This window comes from Crotalus tigris, unplaced genomic scaffold (genome assembly GCF_016545835.1).
Source record: "Crotalus tigris isolate CLP2741 ecotype Arizona unplaced genomic scaffold, ASM1654583v1 scf7180000017952.28453644438:3035480, whole genome shotgun sequence".
Classification (NCBI taxonomy): Eukaryota; Metazoa; Chordata; class Lepidosauria; order Squamata; family Viperidae; genus Crotalus; species Crotalus tigris.
The window spans coordinates 817,288-841,069 of NW_024096741.1; the positions used below are offsets into that span (position 1 = coordinate 817,288).

A 23,782-nucleotide genomic window follows, 5' to 3' on the forward strand; every position below is an offset into this window, starting at 1 on the left:
ATTGCATTATTTAGGTTAATGTGACATATAAAAGGAGAATGTTTAATCTTTGATATTATGATGAAAAATAGGCTACTTCATATGTTATAACTATGAACCACACATGGAGCCAGTTAACAAACTTCTATCTAGCCTGCCTTAGTTCCCATGTTCTTGTTGCATTTAAATTTATATATAGCAAATTATTGAAAAAGTTTATGTTTAAAAAAGGGGAGGAAAGGGTATTGCAATTCCTATACTGATAATTCTATGAAATACAGTTATTCCTCTACCACTCTGAAATTAAAAGCTAATTAAATAAATTAAATATTTTAATACATTAATTAACCTAACAAAGAGTTTGATTGTTTTCCAACCTACTTCTCCTACTTCTCACTTGAACTTATTAGGCATTCAAAATATTTTGTAGTTCTACAAGTAGAACTGTTTCATTCTCTAAGGTTCATTAACCAGTTGCATGTGGTTTTAGGCTCAGGGAATAACTAAGGTATATAAGTAACTGTTTTATATACTGTAATGGTGAGTTTTGGGGGAGAGGGGGAGTGTCCCTTCAACTCATTGTTGAATCCTGGCATCTCCCTTGACAAATCCCTGAAGTTTCTTTGGCAAGATTTCAGAAGTGATTTGCCACTGCCTTCTTGCTGGGCTGAGAGAGAGTGACTAGTCCAAAGACACCCAACTGGCTTTGTGCTGAAGATAGAACAAATTCTTGTTTGCCTGGTGTCTAGTCTGGTGCCTTAACTACTACAAAGCATATATGCTCTATCTTTTATCCTATCTAGTGTTTTTCTGTCTTTCTCTACTTCTAATTTGATAGCTCTAGCGAATAAAAGAAAAATATTTTATCTGGTCTTTCTATCTATGAAATGCTAAGCTTGCCTGTCACCAACATTATATTCCTAAAGTACCTTCTAAAAACATTATTTCAGTCAGTATTCATAAAATAAAGTTGGAACTTCAAAATCATTTGAAGTATTAAGATATATCTAAAACAGCTTCATCCCCATTATATTTTATGCTGTAATTGAACCTATATCATCCATCCCATAACTTAAACCACAAATACAACAGATTTATTCTTGTGGAGACATAGGATACCTGTGGTCGTTCAAATATTGCTGAACTGCATTTCCCAATATGTCTTATCATTTTCATTCATGCTTGCAGGGGAAATTCCAACATATAGTATTTAGAAGGTCTGAAATTCCCACCACCTATCATAAAAAAATTCTGTAAAAAAAAGGGGGGATGCTTAAAAATACTTAGGAATAAATACAATATTTGTTTGTACATTATTTTGTATGCTGCTTGTATTCAGGTGGCTTACAGCAAAAATACAGCAGTATCAAACTTCCTTTGTCATAAAATAGGTTTAATTTTGTCTTCAAGAAAAAATCTATATATTCCATGACGCATTTCAGAATGCTCTCTAGTCCCTGCTTATCTCGGAGAGTTACCATTAAAAGAAAGAGAGAGAGGAAGAGAGAGAGAAAAAAAAACTCCATGACCCAGTTGTAAACAGATCCATAGTCATATATAAATATAAACATTAAAAAATATTGAATCCTATTTTAGTGATTTTTCAATAATTTTTATTCAGCTATCACCAACCACTCAAAATATTATTGCAATAAAGGTTTTAATATAATGTATAAAAATATAATTATTTACATTTGTAATATTGTTTGCATATAGAACAGTATAAAGTTAACATTCCATACGACCAGAAAAGCTTGACAGGAAACACTTGTGATATAAAAGGCCAATTTACATAAAACCATCCTAGACTTAAAGAAACTTATTTCAGAATAAGGCAAGTTCACATGTCAAACTTGCTACTACAGTACAGAGTAGAATTAGTTGTCTCAATTCAACAAGAATATGCCTATGACTTTGATCCAAGACCTACAAATTACCTGGCTATATGTATGCTTGTCTTAAAGACAAGTAATCTGATTTAATGCTTTTGTGAAATAGACTGTGAAGGAGCAACCAGATACAATCTTTTTGTCTTTGATTTTTAAAAAGAAATTGTCTAAGGTGACAGAAGTAGTCTTACTATTGCATAGCTGCCGAGAACATAAGATCAAATATATTATAAATTTATGTTAAGGACTAGTCTAGAATACTATTTTCCTTTGGTATACAAATAACACTGTTTGGGGTTACTTCATGCAACCTATAATTTGGTTCATGCTATTAATTTTAATAGTTATCCGCCTGCATGTTTTCTGTTAGTCAAAATTTTTTAGAACAGTTTTTTAGAAAATGATGCAAAAATGCCTTTTCAAAGCTACCATTTTATCTGAAACTTGGACAGATCTTCCTACTTCACATTACATTTTAAGTGCAGTTTTCTTTCCAACTGAAGAGAGGATTTAAACACAGTATAATTGTTTTTCACTGTTTCAGTTTTCTTTGGTCCAGAGAAGACAATGGAATTAGTAAACGCATCCAGCAAGAGCACTCTTTACTTTAACTAAGCTGTAGTTCCACATAATCTGCTGGCTGTTGGTACGTCTTTGGTGTCAGATTCTGGTCTTCCTGAAACCACAAATGGCCAAGTCTGTGAATTAAAATATGTTTTCATGTTAGAAAGAAGGATAAAAATTAACAAGAACCAGTTTGCTGCAACATAGTTTCCATCCATATTTGGCAAAACAACCTTCCATACAAAAACAGAAGTGGTTGCTTGATTAAAAATCAGATGCAATAAATCTGAATTTATTGCCTCACTACACTTTTTTTCCTATACAATATTAAGAGCATTAAACAACATGCTAATCTATTTCATTAGAGTTTTCACTGTATAAACTTAGCAACAACAAACCAAGATCTCTCCAGAAAATACCTTGCTCAAGCCCATATGTAGCTAATGTTCTTTTATATCAACTGATTCAATTTTTAAACAAGCTTTTGTTGTAAAATTATTGTAACTTAAATATACATTTCTGTTGCTGAAACATTGCCAAAAGCATTTAATGTAGACACTTCTTTGTCCATATTCTATAAATAAACTACTTATGTAACCGAGGTTTATGGAAAAGGGAAGTGAAACAGCTCCTATATTTCCTTTATACTAAATAAATAATAAGGTTTAATTTCTAGCCTAGGAGTGAAGTATGTATGCCACTGATTTGTTCAATCTGACAGGAAAATAAAAATGACCAAAAGATGATTTTATTATAGCAATTATAATAGAAATATTGTTTGTAATTATTATACAAACAATAATGATTGTATGGTTATCATTTTATTTAATGTTTAATTATGTATATATTTTAAATATACAGATAGTCCTCGACTTATTCATAATTAAGCCCACAATTACTTTACTAAGTGAGGCAATTAAGTGAGGTTTGCCCCATTTTACAACCTTTCTTGCCACAGTTGTTAAGTGACTCAATCCAGTTGTTAAGTTAATAATCCAGTTTTTAAGTGAATCTGGCTTCCCCATTGACTTTGCTTGTCAGAAGTTCTCAAATGGTGATCACATGACCACGGGACACTGCAACCATCATAAATATGAACTAGTTGTCAAACGTCTGAATCTTGATCATGTGACCACGGGATGCTGCAACTGTCGAAAGTGTGAAAAACATTCATAAGTCACTTTTTTCAGTACTGTTTTAATTTTGAATGGTCACTAAACGAATGCTTGTAAGTCAAGGACTTCCTGCATATGCCTCATATTATGTAAAATATGGGTACTAGCAATCAAATATATAAATAAAAAAATACAGTGAAATTAAAAATTCTTGCATGCCATAACTCTCTATCTCAAGAACAAATGCTGAGTTCATCTCCTATCCTGACTCAACACCTGGGAGAAAAGGTCAGTCTTAACGGCTGTCAAGGAAACAAGGAGGGTAGGGGCTCCTCCATATCTCGGGAGTGGGGCGCCCTCTCTATAGGGCAGCCACCGCTAAGGGAACTTCTATTTCCTAGGTCTCACGAGATGCATTTTAACATTGTTTAGTAAAGGAGACCCACTATTAAGTTAAAACAGTCTTTAAGATATCAGGGCATTTTCTTATTCTCCAATTTTGCTGTATAAATTAGTTTAATTTGCATAGAGCAATTTCAAGAAGTTTATCCAACTCAAAATTTTATAGAATGCCTGCCCTTCATTTTCTCTACAAACTAAATTTTTCATTATAATATAAACTAATGTGGTGAAATGAGTAGCAGGTGAAAAACCAGGTTTACCTTTAAGAAGGAATCTTTCCAAATAAGATTGTTTCAGCAGCACCTAATTAAAGTGGACTAAGCCACTTCAAGGAGAGCCAGGAAATGAATATTGTATAAGCTTTGGTTCTCCTACAGTTGTCATAGTTATAGTGAAAAAATTACAGAATGAATATACATAGTCAAGGCCATAATTTAAATTAGACATTTTGACAATGCCTCTTCTAGAATAGTGCTTATATTTTTTAAAGAATGCATTCTAATATTAAATGTATTCCCCTTTCTCCAAGTAAAGATTTTTTTTTGCTTTATTAGTTTGATAAAATACTGCAGCCACAGAATATTATTAGAAATATTTTGTAGTATCTTCTGCTATTTGTCATAATCAACTCTGCATATAGCTTAAAAACTGCTGCAATCATTAAATACAAACATGTACATGTAAATGTTGCTGTTAGATGGATAGATGTATTTCTGGAATCAAATCTACATGAAGATGTTAACTGGTACTCTTTGGAAAGTATTAAATGCAGTCATGTATAATTGGAGATGCTTAGAGAAGGCCACCTGTATCTCCTACAAATATTGTTGAATCAAATTCCATACAGTTCAGATATGGAAAACCTGGTAATTTTCAGAAACAGATCACTGCCATGAAAATAAGTTCAGTTTCAATATTCCTAGACTTGAGCTATCCATGATTACAATAGCTTTATATTCTTTTAGCCTAGAGAATAATTTGCTGTGTGCACGTGGAATTTGAAGTTGTTAATATATATTGTCATACAAATGGAAAAAAGGAAATAGCAAAAGTGCGAAAAAGTATGAAGAAAGATTATGATAAAAATGTGTCATGATAGTTTAGTCACAATTAGGTACAGTCCCTAATTGCATTACATTTCAAAACATGATGAGAGTTGAATAAGATATAGCAGCTATAAAAATCACCAAACATTTGATGCAATTTCTGTATGAGTAATAATTAAAAAGAACTGGACTTTGTAGTTTAGAAACCAATAAAAACAAAAATAAGTACTTTTTCATATTCATTTTTCATAAACAATGAATAGATCCCCCCCAAATGCAAAAGGTGCTCCTTCCTTTCCTATATTACAGCCACACAGCAAAAAATATCATCGGCAGGACACACAAAATTAGGCTTTCATTCCAAGATACTTTTTACAGAATTTGTTAGCCTGTTATACAGTGAGCAGATTTAAACAAATGATAATTTTAAAAAATCAGATTTAATTTTATGTGAGAAAATTCTCTTCACCTTTGGAAGAACAGAAAACTAAACTAGATGAATGTTGGGCATTTAGATCTTTTTAGAAGCAAACTGAGTTGAGAGCCAGAGATCCTTGCATTTGAGTCTACTGAAATTGCAGAAGAGATTTAGTTTCTCCCAGCCAATTGCTCTGCTGATAAATGGATCAACCCTTTGTTGATTAAAAAAAGCAGATCCTGCACTTGCAGAAAAATGCTAGGAAGAAAAAGAAATAAAACATCTCTGCTAACAAAAGCTGCAGCCACTTAAAAGCTGAGGGAGAACTTTTCAAGCATAGAGGGATCCAAAGAGAATTCTTAATAACACATTTTTAAAAGATCTTTGAAAGCTTCCCTCCAGATGATGTCAAATCTAATTAAGAACTCACCAGATATGCTAGATTTCACTTCCTATCATTCACACCCCCAGCAATTCTCATGTGTGGAACATGAGATGTGTTAATAATACTTATCAATGTGGACAATGCAAAGATACAAAAGATAAAACCAATAGTGTGTGTGTGAGACCACAAACCAGTGCTTTGTTGAGAACTTAGGGAGTCAGTGAATGATTCTTCTTGCAAATCCTAGAATGTCTCTTTTAAGTCAGGTATTAATTAAGTACTGCTTGTATTTGGGCAAAAGCAGGATTAATGTTTCTAAGGAGGGGAGAGCCAGATACATACTGTGTAGAGTATGTGTACTATGTAGAGAATACACATACTGTATACTGTACACATACTGTATCCTCCCAAATTTCAGATTCCTTATTGAACTGATGAAAGCAATCAGAAGAGGAAAGCGTTACTCTTACAAAGAGACACACCTGTTAGCCTGTATTATTCTCCTGTCTCCTATAATCTCTTTATCTACAGTAATATTAATTTGAATTTTAAAAGATACGCATTTATACAGAAACAGTTACTCCAAGACTGGCCAACCTACGTATGTTCCAGAACTGCAGAAACACGCTGCCCGTGTTGAGAAAGCAGCACCGTTGCACCAGTGGAATTGGAGTCAGGTTCTGACAAGCTAAGCCTGCCTTCGAATATTCCTCAAAGGCTTCGGAGCTCACTCACCAGGTTGACAGGATGCACGTAGCCCTTCTCGTAGCAGTCTTCTTGCAGCAACTGCCGCAGGTGGGCGATGTAGCTGGAGGCCAGGCGCAACGTATCCAGCTTGGAGAGCTTGGTGTCCGGAGGCACCCAGGGCAGGCTGGTTTTGAGGCGCGAGAAGGCTTTGCTCAGCACGCGCATGCGGGCTCGCTCGCGTGCGTTGGCCGCGTTGCGCTGCGACTGCTTGCACTCCGGCGTTGAGCCCGCGGCGCTCCGACCCGCCGCCGGCTGCTTTTTAACTCCGCCGCTTTCCCCGGTCCTGGAGGCTCCCTTGGCGCGTTTCTTTTTGCTCGCCACCGCCTCCTCGTCTTCGTCGTCCTCGTCGTCTTCTTCGTCCTCTTCCTCTTCCTCCTCCTCTTCTTCTTCCTCTTCCGCAGCGGAGGAATTATCAAGCGAAGGGCAAGTTTCACCTCGGGGACGCCGCTTAGAGCGGGGCGGCGCCCGGTACTCCAGCGGCAGCTCCCTCAGATCCATCCGAGGCTCTTCCGATACAGTCAGGGATGACCCAAGCCCTGGACGCCAGAGACGGGCGCCAGTCAGAAGGCGCCCCCTCCCCTTCGCCTTCCTAAGAGGAGCTCGGCGACGGCTCGCGGTGATTCTTTGGCGAGGGGGTATATATATGTGCCAGGAAGAGCGGGGCAAACCATCTGCGCGGGGCAAGGGGGGGCAAAAATGAGCAGCCCGCATCGAGGCGCGTCGAGGGCCCACTAGGTTGTGCGCGCGTTAGCCATCCCTTCGCCTTTCTTTGGATCTCTCCCAGACCCTCGAGATCCGGGGAAAGCGCGCTGAGAAGGGGGAGGAGGTTGGAGAGCGCCCAACGCCCTCATTTTGAAGAAGCCCCGCCTTAGCCACGGCGACTGACCCTGGTCTCTCTCTGCTGTCGGGTGTGCGCTTAGTGTGTCCCGGGGGGGGGGGGGCTGAAAAGTTGCTCGAAGTTTTTAGCATAATTCGGGAGGAAAAGCCATTAGCGTGGCTACTTGTATCTGGCGCTCTCTGATTATGTTGGGTTTTCAACAGCCGCCTTTCCAATGTCGCGCTTGGTTAAGAATAATGGAAGTTAAAATGCAACAAGTGCAAGAGGCTGAGGCGGGGGCGTCTACTAGCTGAATATCTGAAATTTAGGTGGGGGTCCAATCTAATACGCGACCGGGTCAAGGCGAAGAGGGAGGGTGCGAGGATGGTCAAACCGAACTAGAAGCCATTCAATTATTAGCTAATTCAGTTACATAGGAGGAAACGACGCTGGAGGGCGCCGCTGCCGAGATGATTTGAAGTGGACAGACTTCCATCCCCAAGATGGACCCCCAAGTAGACCGAAAGTCCTGTCTGCTCCCGTTCTCCTTTTTCCCGAGACTTCCGATCAGACGCGCTGAGGGCAGGACGCCCCTTTCTTTCCTTTAGGCGGATTGGGAAATGTGTTTGGATTGAATTGGTGCCCGAGGTTCCAAAGTTATTCTAGAAGCTGCAGCCTTTAGCCACGTCTGCTATCGACTGGATCGACATGGAGAATTGGAGGCGGTGGGCTGGTGAAAAATGCTCTTCCTTGGGGCAGCAATAAAGTCTGTTAAAAGCGGAATGAATGATTTGAACTCCTTCCTACTGTGGGGAGGACCGACTTTGCGAGAAATAATCTTAAATTTCATAGATATGAATTAATTTGAAATTAGATTCTTTAAATTAATCAACGTCCGATCTTTTTAAACAAACAAACCGAACCTAACCTGTAGCTAAAGTATGTGGAGGCTAGCTTTTAAAGTGAAATTTGCATGTTATGGATACTGGCATGCTGAAAATAATAATAAAAGGAAAGAAATTGTGTGCAAGGCAAGACATAAATAAAATAATCATAAAGTTGATGAGATTGGAATTGGTGAAAAAGTAAGTAAAATCCTTGAAATGCAATTTAGCTCAATCAGTTTTATTGCCACCTTGCAGATTTCCACGAGTGTGAGAATTGGTCTTAAATATATTAAACTTTATCAGAATTAGCTGGGCTTTGTGTGAAAGCCTTTAAAAACAAGGGACTAGGTGCATGGAAGAAAATCCCAAGGAAATCAGTGACATAATTAACTTTTCAGTGATTGCATACAACCCTGGTGATCTATAATTGATCTCCATTCACTTAGATGGAAACAAACTCTTCATTCATTCCAAGAGTACTTTTAACAAAGATTACTTTGAGCCTAGCTTCATTACTATTCTACCGAGCCAATATTTCTTAATGCTGTACCTAATTTCAACTTTAAATCATATTTAAAAATATGGGCATCAGCAGCTACTTATTGTAACACATCTGCAAGGTAAATTTCAGGCAATCCAGCTTTCTGAAATCAAAATTTGGGGACTGGAAACTGAACTATCAGTCTCTGAAATTCATAAATGACAGTTTCAACATTGTCTTTTTGTAAAAATATGTATGTAAATAAATGAAAATATGCATTCACTTATTTCAATGTATTTGTGCCTTGTTTTCCACAACTGAACAAAACTGTAAAACTATCAGAACAGTAACCTCAGAAGAAAAACAACCAGCAGTAGGTGGGACAACCAGTACAAGAATCAAATATCCATGGTGCTGAAAAAGTTTTCAGAATCCCCTGCGGGAAGGCAGAAAAAGTGAATGTGGAGCTTGTTCCTGGCTATTTTCACATGGATCTAGATTCAAAGCTAGAGTTTTCAATGAAGATTTAGTTGAAATGTCATGGAGTCTCATATTAGGGATCAATTGCAATGGATGATTCTCAAGCTTCACAAGGGGAACAAGTAAAACAGATAAATACAAAAAGCTAAGCTTGATTCCCCAGACTTACCTACCTAGTTTGAAATTCCATTTTATTCACATGTTTCTTTTTGTTCTGCAAGAAAACAAAAACAGGTTGCCGATTTCACTCCTATTTACATAGAACGGATTGAGGTTAGGATTAGATCTGGGTTTACTTAATTGTTTTTGCTTTTTTGAAACAAGTTTTGGTGAAATCCAGAATTTTGGTGGAAACTAATATAACAATGGGAATAAGGGACGCCTGTCGACCTTCGCACTTCATTTCTCAAGCGTGTTCTATCTGAATCGTCCCGGATTATAGCAATTCTATCTTGTGCACGTTGCCCTGGAAGTAAAGGGAATTGAATTCAGCGGATTTATCACAATCGTGTGGAAATCCAGCAGCAAACATTTTTTCTAATTTAGGACGCAAAATGTCAAGACTCCTAGAACGCAATCCTGAGCTGTGGAACCGACGGGACAGTCCTACTGAAAACGAACCCCTCTTTTAATATAGGAAGCGCTCCGTGTCCTCTCACCAAAGCCCTGGGCGCTTTATGACCTCAGTCCTAAGCGGCTTGCCTCATGGGGGTCCATGCAACTCCATTCCTCATAAGTGTGGACGAGAAGGACCGGTCCATTCCCACGTGTCTTGCCTTGGAGTAGAGCGAATGTGCTTCCGAAGAAAGAAGGGCACTCACAATGGCTGGCTTCGCGGACACGTTTTAGCAGCTGAACTGAAATCTGATTAATGCCCGAGTGACCCAATTTTCTGGGCTGAGGGAACAAGACTTGTATGTGGTTCGTGGATCTACGTGGCTTCATTAAGCCACGGGTTATTTATTGAATACATTTGGATTCATACAATAAAGCCGAGCTCGAACTGTGGCAGAGAAGCCACCGGGGGTGTTTCCCAGAAACGATCCCCAGATCGCAGATGTATCTCGAAAGGGGAGGGGGATGAGGGTGCCTTAGGCTGATGGGCATAGCAGGTGGGTCGCGCGGTTGGCCTCTGCGAGCTTTTCCTTCCATCTGCTCATCTTCCCACCAGCTTGGCGTTGGCACCACCTTCTCGCCAGCTTTGTGCTGGTGCCTCTTCACGCGAGCTGGCTGGGGGGGCTGGGGAGGAGGTGCTGGGGCAATCCGTGGGTACTGCTGGCAGACGCAGCCAAGCAGCTGTTCGAGAAAAGCCGCGGCCGGTGTCATCTCAAGTTCACTCTCGACCCAGCGTATCTAAGGAGCTTCTTCCCCACGACCCCCCCTCCTCGAGCGCTCATTTTGGCTTGGAAAGGGGGTGTCGGTGAAGCAGAGGGAGGGAGAGCAGCAGCCTCGAGCTCCAGAACAACTTCTGCAACTTTTGAGGGAAGGAAAAAGAAGAGACTGCAAGGGAATCAAGGGAGTATTCCGGAGACAGAGGTAAATGATTAGAGCAGAGCAGAGCAGAGCAGAGGCACCCTCTCTCTTATTTGACTTGTTGGTACAGATGTAGCCAGTGCTTCTTCACAAAATGCATGGGAAGCAAATATCAGGATGGTTTTAAATCCTGTTCTTGAATACTCACACTTACACATTTACATTCACATTCACTGCCCCTTTTTATTACCTCCTGGGAGGGATCTGATGCACTGGGTAAAAGTATGAAGCCCAGCTTGTAATGCCCTAAAAAGGCAGGGGATAGACAAAGAAATAAAGCATTTGTGGTCTATCTAGTCTTCTTAAAATAACTTTGTTGACTGGCAAATAAAATCTAAAGGAAGGTTTTACTTCCTGCAAGGAGAGAGAGAACAAGGAGACAGAGAGAGAGAAAACAAGGAGGGGAATGGGAATTAGGACTGTGTATGGCTCCTCCTGTCCTTAGAAATGATAGGAAATGCAGCTGGTCACTGACAAGAGTGGTCCTTTCCAAATGGTCATGGGCACAAGCCTTTCTAAACAAAATACCAGTTTCTACATTGGATAATAGTTCCAGTAAAGATTCCCAATCCAGCCACCTGAGATGTCAAGTAGAAATCTTTCCTCCTATACCCATCCATCTCTTCTCCTTAAATTATAGCCTGCAAAAAGGGGGAAGGAGTGGCAAAAGAATTCCAAGAAAGGATGCCAGACAGCCAAGATCCTGTTTTATGGTATTATGCTCCATTCTCATTTCCATAATTGTTTTTCCATTTCAGTTATTTAATTTTCTTATTCCTCTACTATTTTTTTTTATCTGCTTCCGTAAAAATGAAGCACTAGAGGATATAGTGAGTCTATTTTGATGTACTTCAATAACTTGGGTTAATGGAGTGAACCTTGGATCAGATAACCAAGGATGAGACTGATAGATGTTTGGAGTGCTGATAGATATTTCCCCTCATGAAGAAAAGATTGGTTTAGGGACTCTCCCAGGAATTTAATCAGGATTAAGTTAATGCAGTCTCTCTCTCTCTCTAGCGTAATTTTCCCATTCATATGGATAAAATGGAATTCATTACTCCTTTCTACAGTGTTTGGTGTGTAGAAGAAAGAATTCTACTCTGAAGTCCTTAAGCACAACACTGTCTCCTTTTCAAACTGCTGTCCTCCACATGCTTTGAGTATAACCTGTCTCACTTATCCCAGTCTGATCATTGGCCATTTTGGCTGTGGAAGATTAGAGTTGAGGTTCAGCACTTCCTCAGTTGGAAATGCAGCCTAATTCTTACAGGTAAATTGTTTCAATTTGATACACATTGAGGCTTCTAGTCTGAGTATGCAAAAAACTGTAGAAAACTGGCACTTATCTAGGGGCACATGGCAAACAAGCTTAGGCATGGGTAGGTGGACCAGGCCCCAGACACTTAATCCTAAATAAGGTCACTTTGGCAGAAGAATATGTGAATTCCCAAGGCTGGAAGGCTTAGTAATTTCTGTACTTCTTTACCTAGATTTACCTAGCTGGAAATTCCTGGAATTCTCCAATCAATGTAATAACCAAGCACATAGACAGTTGACTATGAGAAAAATATTCTGATTCCACCAATGTTTGTAAATGTTTTGAAATCATCTATAACTCAGTGTAGGTCCTCTTGATAGGGCCAAAATTTTAGCTGTTAAAATCACAGCTGTGACAATGTAAAGACAACTTAGGAAAATTTCTAAAATCTGCTAAGAGAGAGAGAGAGAGAAAGAGAGAGAGAGAGAGAGAGAGAGAGAGAGAGAGAGAGAGAGAGAGAGAGAGAGAGAGAGAGGAGAACAATTGAAAGCCATATTTAGGCACTGACAGTATGTAGTACATTAATCGATTCTTTATTCACAGTCCCTAAGCATGCTAGTAGTTTGACTTTGACAAAAGAATTGGACTAATGACTCTAGCCTAATAAGATACTGTAATTGCAAATCTTAAAATATGGAAGGAACAGGAGAGAGAAACTGGCACTGATCATTCAGCTATGGCTATACAGTTTTATTTGGAGAATCAGAAGAATTTGCCAGCCTACAAGTCAACCCCTACATTTTGTTCCAAGGCCTCATTACATTTTGTTCCAAGGCCTCTTTGATAAAGCTTATTGGGAAGAATAGTTTGAAGAATGGCAAAGGTTTCACAATAGCTGTATTTTCAAAATACATTCAACAGAGTGTATGAACTCACCTCATATGTTTAATTTATGGTTTAGTATATTAGTGATCTCAAAAAGTAAAGCATTTTAAATTAACCACTAGTGAGCTTGTGCATACCCAATAGCTGAAGTTATTATTTCATGGCTGGGCAATTACAGAGCCCACTAATTACAATGCCCTGAGCTCCCTGAAACTGCATGCAGTTGTTAAATTGTTCATAAGTCACTCAGGTATCTGATAAAATGAGCTGTAGCTCACAAAAGTGTGTGCCTTTTAATAAAATATGTTAGTCTAAAAAGTGCTACCATGTTTGGCTATTATAGATTAACATGGCTGTCCTCCTAAAATGTATTAATTGTTGAGAGTTCTCTTTCTACCCTAATTACAAATGGCCACTTTTTCTCAGGTATCCCTAATGTTAAGCACTCTTTCCCTGTGGAATAAGCAAGAAAACTCTTAAAATACTTCTTGGCGCCAGAATAAAGCTCTTGTGTAATGGATACCTTGTGGTACAAGAAAATGGATTCTGGTTTCATTGTCAGTCAGGACTGAGAAGAAGGAGAGTGAAGAAAGCCATTCCTTTACAAAGCCACTGTGAGAGTCCATGAACTTTATGAAATGATGCTCCCATTAAGCCCTTTCTATTGATGGTTAGGATGGTTAAAATTTGATTTTATAGATTTCCTCCCTTGTTTAAACAAATTGTCTAAGGTGATAACTAACACTTAGCAATCAGGTTTCTCTTCCTGAAGTTTAAGTGGAAGAGGGAAACTAGAGAGCGATGATCTTAATCCCTCTCTCAACATTGGCTGTGTTTGTACATGGCTTACAAACTACAGGGCCATAATAAACCATATTATGCCTTAGCAAATTGTGTGAAGCCAAAATACAGTTTATTTGTTTTAGACAAGTTCATCATGTGAAAATAAGCATTGTGATTGGTTAATCATGACTTATAGCTTAGTGGGCAAACACAGCCATTTCTTTGCTTTCACTGATATAGGTGGGGCTTGTCCAAGGCCCCATAATCCAGGGAGGATGGACAAGAATGACTCAGGGGCCAGGCATGTTCATGATTATAGATAACAATTTTAGTATTATTATTTTAAATCTCCCTACAGTTTTCCTCCAGTAAATGTGATTAATATCAGGGCAACTGAAGTACATTGAACTTTATCTTTGTGTTCATATATAAACAGTTGTCAGGCATTAAATAGAAAGTGGCACAATTGAGATCTTGGTTAATAGGTTAATAGGAGTCTGGACCTTCTGAAGTTTTGGGGTTGACTTCAAGGGCACTACCCCCCCCCCCATGGAGGACAAAGCAATAATTCAGACTGGACTTGACTAAGGCATGGGTGACTATGAGTAAAAGCCTCCTGATCCAGTACACAAAATAGACCTGTGCAGAAGTCCTCCTTTACCTGCCCTTTAAATGAAAACTGTAAACTCAGGAGGCCTATCCAATTACAAACTAGGGAAGCACCAAAGGTAGACTATATTTGAAATCAGAGGCCTTCATTTTCCTGAGATTATGTCTAAATCTGTTTATCTTTATCCAGAACCTCATAGCCTGCAGGCATTGGAACAGAACTTTAACTGCATCTACTACTTAGCTCAAAACTGAGATACAGCTGGATATCTAATGATGCGTCACTCTGAGGTAGCTGATGGTGTTCCTAAGCAGCTTCATATAGGGGCTAAATAAGAGATGTATAGCAACTCTTGGCAAAGAATCCTAGATCTCAGTGTCTCACCCCCTTACTACCACTAATTGTAACTATTAATTTAGGAAAAGAGAAAAACACTGTAAAACAGTGTGCCTCCACTGTGTTGCTCACTAATGATCCAGATGTAGAACATAACCAATGGTATCAAAAACTGCTGACCAATTAAACAGAATCAGCTGGTATGTATATCCCTTACACAGGTTATACCATAAGTGGCCAATAAGAGTAATCAGTGTAAATGCTGTTCAATATCCAGACTTGAACCCAGGCTGAAAAGGGTTCAAGTAATCCATTGCTTCTAAAGTTGTCTGTAAAGTTGTCTGTAACAAGACTATCTTTTCAATAACCTTCAAGAATGGAAGACTGGAGACCAGCTGGTATTACTAGATGACATGCAATCCACAATCTAAAGGCTCAGGTGTCATTTCAGAACCCCTGCAAAGCTTGCCACTAAATTTTAATGTAGTAGAATAGGTGGAAATTATGAAATACATGTGGAATACACAATGTCAAAATGTTATTATCATATCTTGATTTTGCCAACTTCTTTTTTTATTATCTCACTTTTGGCAAGTCATGGACAGCATGCATTCAAAAATCATATGTGTGTTTTGGTCCTTGCAAGTCCTTATGCAGCCTTGCAGCATGGCACTTCCATATGGGGAATGGGACAACTTGTCACAGCCAACTTGCCACAGCCAACTCACGCTGTGGGATGCTTGGCACAGCCAACTCACCAAGGAACAATTCACCACAGAGCAATTCAACAATTCAATTTAATTATTTAAAATAATTAAAACATTATTTTAGTTTCTGTCATTCACATTTCATTTTGTCCCTCCTTTGGCATCTTTTCTTTAATGATTCTATTCCACCATTTCTTCAAAATTAGTGTAACTGTTGTCCTGTGGCAAGTTGGCCATGGTGAGTTGTCCCATGGCAAGCTGGCCACGCCAAGTTGGCCATGGCAAATCAGCTGTGGGGAAGTTGACCATGGTTGATTGGCCATGGTGAGTTGGCCATGGCGAGTTAACCTAGACCTATATAATCTATGACACCAGAAAGAAGCAAAATTGTTGAACTGAGAAATGTAGCAGGGGGTGAAAGAAGAAGTTGGTGAAAATAGTAGGGACATGGCAATTTTCAGCAGGAAGTAAATGGGAATGCTGCAGATAGCTAAGGGAGAAGTTGTTGGAAATGATGAGAAACCAAGAATGGCAATGCAAGTAGAAGCCACAAGATAACCAGAGGCTAAGCTTGATGCAAAGTGACTCAATAATAATATTTTTCTGAAAAAGGACAGGCTTTTTGAGGGGGTTCTCTTAGTTTTATTAAGCCTATTTTAGAAACTACATTTCAGTTTCCAGGCAAAAGCAACTGTAGTTGGGGCGAACTCAGGAATTCTAAGACCTTAAGTTGTCCTGGATGGTTCTAAGTAAGGTTATTTGGACAGCGGCACAAAACTGTTTTTTATCTTGTGGGATCTTTTCTAATTCTTATTTTACAATAGAAATATAGGACAGCTCCTAAGATTTCAGCCCTACATAATAAAATGGCATAACTTATCAAGATTAAAATAATAATAATAATAATAATAATAATAATAATAATAATAAGAATAAGAAGAAGAAGAAGAAGAAGAAGAAGAAGAAGAAGAAGAAGAAGAAGAAGAAGAAGAAGAAGAAGAAGAAGAAGAAGAAGAAGAAGAAGAAGAAGAAGAAGAAGAAGAAGAAGAAGTTGGAAGGGACCTTGGAGGTCATCAAGTCCAACCCCCTGCTCAGGCAGGTAACCCTATACCATTTCGGACAAATGACTATCTTTTCATATTTGCAAAGTAATGTTGAACTTAATAATGCTGGGATATTCCTCTAACATTTTCATTCTAAATACCATGGCCTGATGTAGCTGACAGGGATTAAATATGGTGCATAATTGATTTGAGTGGAGCAATCCTGATATTGAGAACATGCACCTGCCAGCCAGATGTGTGCCTTGGTAACAAGGCTCAAAAGATCCATCTTCTTTCTCAGATTTCCTGCTTAACTTTTCAATCTTAAATGTTTCAAGTTAAGCATAAAAGGTAATTTCATCACAGAATCTGTTTATTGTTTTGCCTGGGATCTGGAAGCTAATGGGCTTTCCCTGATCATCAAGTTGTGGGATCTAGCAATTTTTCCCACTCAAGTGAGTACATCTGTTGCACAAAGTCATCTTTCACATTGTAGTATTTTATTAGCAGGGAGAATGACCCTCCCTGGGGGTTATGGGTATCTGGCTGCTTTGGATGAATCCCAAATCTCAAAGAAAAAGTTATGTACTGTTGTGAGATTCAGTTTATTTGCAACTCAAGGATATTCAACCAGAAATAAACAGAATATGAAGTCCAATTGGTGGTTTGTGTTTAAGAGTCCAATGTTATGCTTAAACAGCATAAACTCCTGTAGGGAAGCTTTCAATAAGTGTAATATATGAGGTTCGGCGGTGAGGAGGTGGGTTAGTTTTATGATTGATGCCTTAGATTACAAACAGGAAATGCTTTACTAGGGCTTCCACTTAGAGTGCTTTTGGGGAGGTGCATATTTGAAACAGTTTATTATGAAGGGATTTTTTTTACTGCTCTTTGCATTCTGAAAAAAGTTTATTCAGATTATGCTATGACCTTTCCTTATTCAAAATGAAAAACTATTAAATACAAATAAGTCATAAATCTTATGACTTTGTTGCAGCCCTACTACCAATTGATTCTATGTCATTGCTACTTATTGGTTTGTGACCTTATACTACTGAAGCTATCAGATCTTCAAAAGATACTTTAACTGGATGTTTGCAGATAATTCCAATAAATTGTAGAAGTGGGGCAATTTGCTTATAACCTGTGTTTGCTTCTTGAAAGAAAATGCTATTTGCTTTCACAGCTGCAGAGAAAATAGAATCATAGATTTTGAAGGGCCATTCGTGTAACCTCTCTTTCTTAAAGAGGTTGGACTTTGATCTCAACTAAATCAGGCTGTAATAGTGGGTGCAAATGATCTTGGGAGAAAGGGAAAATAGCCACAGCCAGGGAAATGGTTGGATAAGAGACAGCCTAGCCAGTAGCAGGAATGTGGACATGGAAATGTCTCAGAATGGACTCCCTTTAATTTCTTAGATTGTAAAAGCAACAGGGGAGAAATGTACTTTCAAACTGTTAATGTAATGTAGATTTGTTAAAGTAACCTTACAATAAAGTAGAACTGGTTCATTTGGGTGTATCTCTGTCTGGATCACCTTGCAAAGCTTGACATATGTCCAGCAGAATCATGGAGTTGGCAAAGAATATTGAAGTTGAAAAGTTGCATTAAAGTTTTAAGAGATGGTAGCTATATAAATATGATAAATAAATAAATAATAAAGCATAATTATTAGTCTTCAAATGTGGGCAAGTTTTTTTAAATTGATTCAGGACAGTTAAGAAGTGAAACTTGTGAATTAATCTTTTCAAAAACTCAAACATTTTTCATGTGGCAACAAGAACACACAGTACTTTTCACATGTACTGTGGGTGAACTAGGTCTCCCCATTTTCCCACTCAGTGGACATTTTTCCAGGTTAAATTCTATCTTTCATTTCACTGCTTAAATTTACTTTTTTAAAACATTTTCCTTGTCCTTTAACGTATTAGCTATCTCTCATAGCTTTATGTCCTCTGCAGATAGATATCCCTTTAGTTCTTTCACTCAGACCATCAACTAAAATCTTGAACAGCATAGACATTCTTGTCATTCTACTTAATGCTTCCTTCCACACTGAAATGAACCATTAATAACATTCTAGCCGACTTCCGGTGGTGTCGCGATGTCGATGGCGGCTATTTTCTTAGCCGTTCTTCTGAGACAGCGTTAAAACCGAAGAGGACAGCAGATATCAGCTGTCCCGCGGTTCAAAACCTCCTTCCTGGGCTAAAGGAAGGAGGGGAGTTCTACCCTGAATAGTGGCAGAGCCTCTGAAATCCCCAAAGAAGTTTTTCTTTGGGGTAAAAAGAGTGCTCCCACGGAGTTCAGGAAATCTCCGCTTCTCAGCTGTCTTTGTTCCTTGTCGTTCGGGACAAAGTAAGATGTCGTTCCCACCTCCGCGATTATAGAGAACTGGTGAGTTAATTTAAAAAAAGCGGACAGAGCTGATCGGGGAATTTTTACTTTTTGGATTTATCTGGACTTTAATTTTAAAGAGTTATTTTCACTTTCTTTTTTTTTTTTTGGTTGAGAGGGAAAGTAAAATGGCGATCTGAGGCTTTTTTCTTCGTGTGCTTGAAAGGAAATGGAACGGACTTTGTTACTTTGTTACTTTTCCCTTTTTTCCCTTTTTTTTTCTTTCTTCTTCTTCTTATTATTATGGTTTTTTTGAAAGAGACTTATGTTTAGTTATTTTCCCTCTCTTTTATTTATGTTTTTATTTTTGCTTGGGACTTTTTCTGCACCTTTTTTTTAAAGAAGGAGTTTTTTTTTCCTTTCTTTAAAATGGCTTCAAAGCGTCAAGCTTCTACAGTACCTAAGGTGGCCTCCTCTCTGGCGATACTACCAGCCCAACAACCATCTTCTCCTCCTGTACAACCACTTATGGTAAAAGACTTGCAAGATGTTATGGGAAATGTTGTATCTCAAATTAGAGGAGAAGTGAAAGAGATTTTAGTGGAGAATGATAACATTTTGAGACAAGATATAGTTCTGGCCCTAAAGGGACTTGCTTCTGTTGTTGAAAAGTTGGATTCCTGTGTTGAAGAAGTAGTAGATAAAGTGGATATATTGGAGGAAAAGTTTGAAGGAATGGAAAAAAGGATGGAAATCTCACAAGATGAAATTGTTATGTCTCAATTCAGAGAGATGGAATATGCCTTAAGAATCAGGGGCCTGAGGGAAAATATGCAAGAAAACTTGAGAGAGATGGTGGCAAATGACTTTGCTGTGATTTTGGATAGAGAAAAGGAGGAAATACTTGGAGAAATTGAAAAAATATTCAGAGTTAACTCTTGGGTGGCAAAACAGAGAAATCTGCCAAGAGATGTGGTAATTTATTTTGGGAAAAGATCTTTGCATAATGAAATTATACAAGCCTTTTATAACAAGAGATTTCAGATTGCTGAATAAGATGTAATAATTTTAAAGGAGATCCCATCCAAAATTTTAAGAAGAAGAAAAGAGTTTGCTTTTTTAGCAGATGAACTTAAAAAGAGGCAGATGCCATTTAGATGGGATATTCTGACTGGAATTGTGGTGAGTTACGCAGGGACACGTTATAGACTTAATACTGTTTTTAAAGCAAGAGAGTTTTATACTTCGGTCCTGGGAGCGCGCTCATCACCACCTATAATGTTGAAAGTTTTGGAAGAAAAGGAGGTAGAACAGCAGTCTGAAGAAGCTGTATTGATGAAACCTGGGAAAATACAGGCTGAGTGGCACCAACAAGCTGAGATGAAGGAGCAGAGAATGACTCGAGCAGCACATAAGCGTAAGGAAAAGGAACAACAGAAGAAGGAGGTTAAACAAGTTTTACAAGAATTTGTTTCTGAGCCTGTGGGAGGAGCAAGACCTAAGAGATCATCAGTGCAATCCTCAATGGCAGATCTCCAAGCAGTCTTCTCTAGGCTAATGGATGGAGGAGATGGCAAAGCTCCTGACCTGGAATGTTAACGGCCTTAATTCTCCACAGAAAAGGAAGAAAATATTTCATTATTTGAAGCAACATAATAATGATATTATTTGTTTGCAGGAAACCCATATTATTTCTAAAGATCAAAAATATTTAGTTAATGTCCGATTGGGATCTCACTTTGTATCCTTTGCTCCTGTGAAAAAAGGGGGTGTAGTTATTTATGTTAAGCAAAATTTATCAGCTTCTTTAATAGATTCTGATCCTCAGGGGAGATATGTAATGATTGAAGTGGGAATGTATGGTAAAAAAATACTTATAGTGGGTCTCTATGCTCCAAATCAACAACAAGAACAATTTTACAGGCTTTTACATCAAATTTAATGTTAAATTTAATTACAGCGGCAAGGTTGTTGATAGGACAATATTGGAAGCAGGAATCTTTGCCTACCCTGGAGGAATGGTTTTTTAAAGTTTCTTATTTATCTGAAATGGCAAAAATTTCTGCTTATCTGAAAGATCAATCGCAAGAGAAATACCTTTTGGTGTGGAAAAGATGGATAAACTTTATACAGTATAAGTATGATATTAAAAGATATTATTTAGCTTTTGAATAATTTATGTTTAAAGTTTAAAGTTTAAGACAATAAGTATTTTTTTATTATATATATATATATATGGATTTTTTTATTATATATATATATTGGATTCTTTTTTTATTAATGTAATTTTTGTTTTAGGTTTACTTAAGTTTAAATGTTTTGTATTTTTAGTTTTTGTTAACCCTGTATGCTCTGGGAAGAGGGGGGGAGGGTTTTTGGGAGGGTTGGGAGGTTGTGGGTGAGGGATATTATTGTAAAATTGTAAAACTTTTAATAATAATTAAAAAAAACATTCTAGCTCATATTTTACTATTTTATTAAGGAGAATATCATAGGAGACACTATCAAAAGCTTTGCTGAGGTCCAGGTATATTACGTCTATCCATTTCTCTGAGCTCGTAAGTCTAGTAAATATGTCAAATAAGTTCATTTGGCACAGGGGTTTTTTGCAACAAATTCATATTGGCTGTTGTCAGTTGTAGCATGCCTATCTAAGAGCTTGCTGTTCATTGATGTTTAACAATGTCCATTAAAAAGTTGTTTCCATCTATGTAATTATATTCAAAGGAACAACACAATTTTTAAAATTGTATTTTTAATAGACTATTTCATTTAATTTTTATATAGATTTCCATTTGGAATTAAGTAGGTTAAATTTTTATTGGGATATTATGAAATAAAAAAGATTTTTTTAATTGAATTCATTTGCTCCTTATAATTGCTATCTTCTAACTTTACATAGAGTCATAAGACAAATAATTATGTTGAAATCACTAAAGAAACAAATGGAGAATTATTCAAGAAATTCCCAATCTGTTTAGCACATCAACTGTTTACTGTATTATAATTCACAGAAGTCTGACTCACTAACTTAATGAGTAGACAAAAGCAGATCTGTAAACCATCAGTTTTGAAAACACAGCTTGCTTGTGATAAATATGTGTATCATAGTGATATAAAATGGAATAAGCAGCACAAAGTCATGAAAGCAATATTTGCTTTTAAATGTGATAGACTAATAGGTATAAAGTGATCTCAAATAAATGATTCCATCAAAATTAATGGGAATGCTGAAAAGAGTTTCAGTCTGAAACTGAAATAGATCATTGTCTTCTGCCATAAATTTCATAATCCTATTTTTATTCTACTTTTTTATTATAATATATGTATTTATTATTACATCTGCATTCACAAAAAGCAGTGGTTGGAAAAGGACAATTTAAACTTGATTTATGACCCAAGTGAAAAGTGCTGTGAAATATGTATTGAAGATGGTGTGTTGTCAGTCGCACTGACATATCACTAAAAAGATAACTAAGGATGCTACCCAGCAAAGCCGAATCTCGAGCTTGAACAGTTGCCCATTTGGCTTGTAGAGACCTTTTTCAAGTCTTACCCCATTTTTCAGTTTTCTAATTCCAGCTTGGCATTTTAAATTCACTTTCTTCATTTCTTTCTCCAGACAAGCCGAGAAAGATACTGAAATAGCAAATGTCTGTATAGGACAGACAAGCTTATCATAGGGAGATGTGTGTTAGTTTATTCCTTGTGTTTTATTAAAATCATAATAGTGACTGTTATAACAAAATGTATAATTAGTCTATCAAATTTATATTTCAATGTTACACAAAAATTGGTAAAACCCAGTCTAAATTAAAAATGAGTTTATCAGCAATCAAAAATTTAAAAAATGACGTTTAAAAAAAGTTTGAATTCTGTAAACTCAGAGAGTTTGGGAATTAGAGAATAGCATCACTGAAATATCTGGCTTTGAATTTACAGCCTATTTTTTTGGGAGGAAAAGGATTTATAAACTTTGAAAGGACTTTTAATGCAAAATCTATCAACTTTTTTTGTTGTTATTTCTCCTTACATGAAGGCTACCCAATAAAAGTTGCAAAGCTCCAGGTGACCAGCTGACAACAGCAGACTAACAACATGAATTTCCATTCTGTATTTTCTTTTTTTCTTCCAGTCTTAACCATTCATTGTTTTGCTTGACAAAATTCTTTGTAACTGTAATTTTTTTCTTCTATATCAGATGTTCTTAAACTGTGGATGTTGATCTTCAGGCATTTGCAAGTATAGGTAAGGAATATTGCAATTTTTTCTAGGCTTGGGCATGCAGATAATTATTGCTGCCAGAACTCCCTCCCATTCTGCTTGGACTGGTTGGAGAACAAAATCCAGAAGACGTTCTAAGTGGAATCCATTTTGAGACCATAAATTAACTTACTGTGTCTTCTCACAAACCAAGAGCTATATAAAGTGTATGAAATATGTAACATGCATATGAACCACAAAAACTGTCCACTGAAAATTGATGATTCCCCAATGAATATCGAAAGCATGGCATTGAGGAAGGGTTTCACAAAAAATGGTCAGGGGAACATACCAGTTAGCCTCAGATTGTTTAGTCTTGCTTTTAATAATTATCAGTTAATCTTTTGGACTTCCTCCTGTGCTGTTTTTGTATCTTTGATTCTGGTTTCTACACGGATTTCCTTGTTTTCAGCATATTTGGTTTTGTCTTTGATCATAACAGGAAATAAATAAATATATGGTTCTCAATGAACTTGCATAGGATTGCACTATGCAGATTGGGAATTGGGTATTATTTCATTTAAAAGCATAAAACAAATATGGCTGACACACAAATACATCTTACTGCTGATGCATTCTGGATAATCAGTTAAAGCCCAAAAATCCAAAAAGAATCAGTATATGCTTTGATGATTATAGAAAGACCATTGATTGTGTTGTTCACATTAAGCTGTGGAATGTGCATAGAAAAATGGGAAATTTAGAACATCACATTGTCCTCATGTGAGGACAGGTCAAGAAGCCACAGTTATAGACAGGTCAAGAAGCCACAGTTATAGACAGAATATGGTGAAATAGACTGACTCAAAGTTG

The 23,782-nt window shown here is 37.4% G+C and overlaps 1 protein-coding gene across 1 annotated transcript; it reads right to left on the reverse strand.

The window, feature by feature from the left end:
- Positions 1–1,575: 1,575 nt before the first annotated feature.
- Positions 1,576–7,501, reverse strand: MSC (musculin). The gene is given in 3 exon segments (XM_039345437.1): positions 1,576–2,529; positions 2,531–2,566; positions 6,534–7,501. Coding segments are annotated over 3 exon segments (813 nt in total). The 5' UTR covers positions 7,257–7,501; the 3' UTR covers positions 1,576–2,475.
- Positions 7,502–23,782: the final 16,281 nt, after the last annotated feature.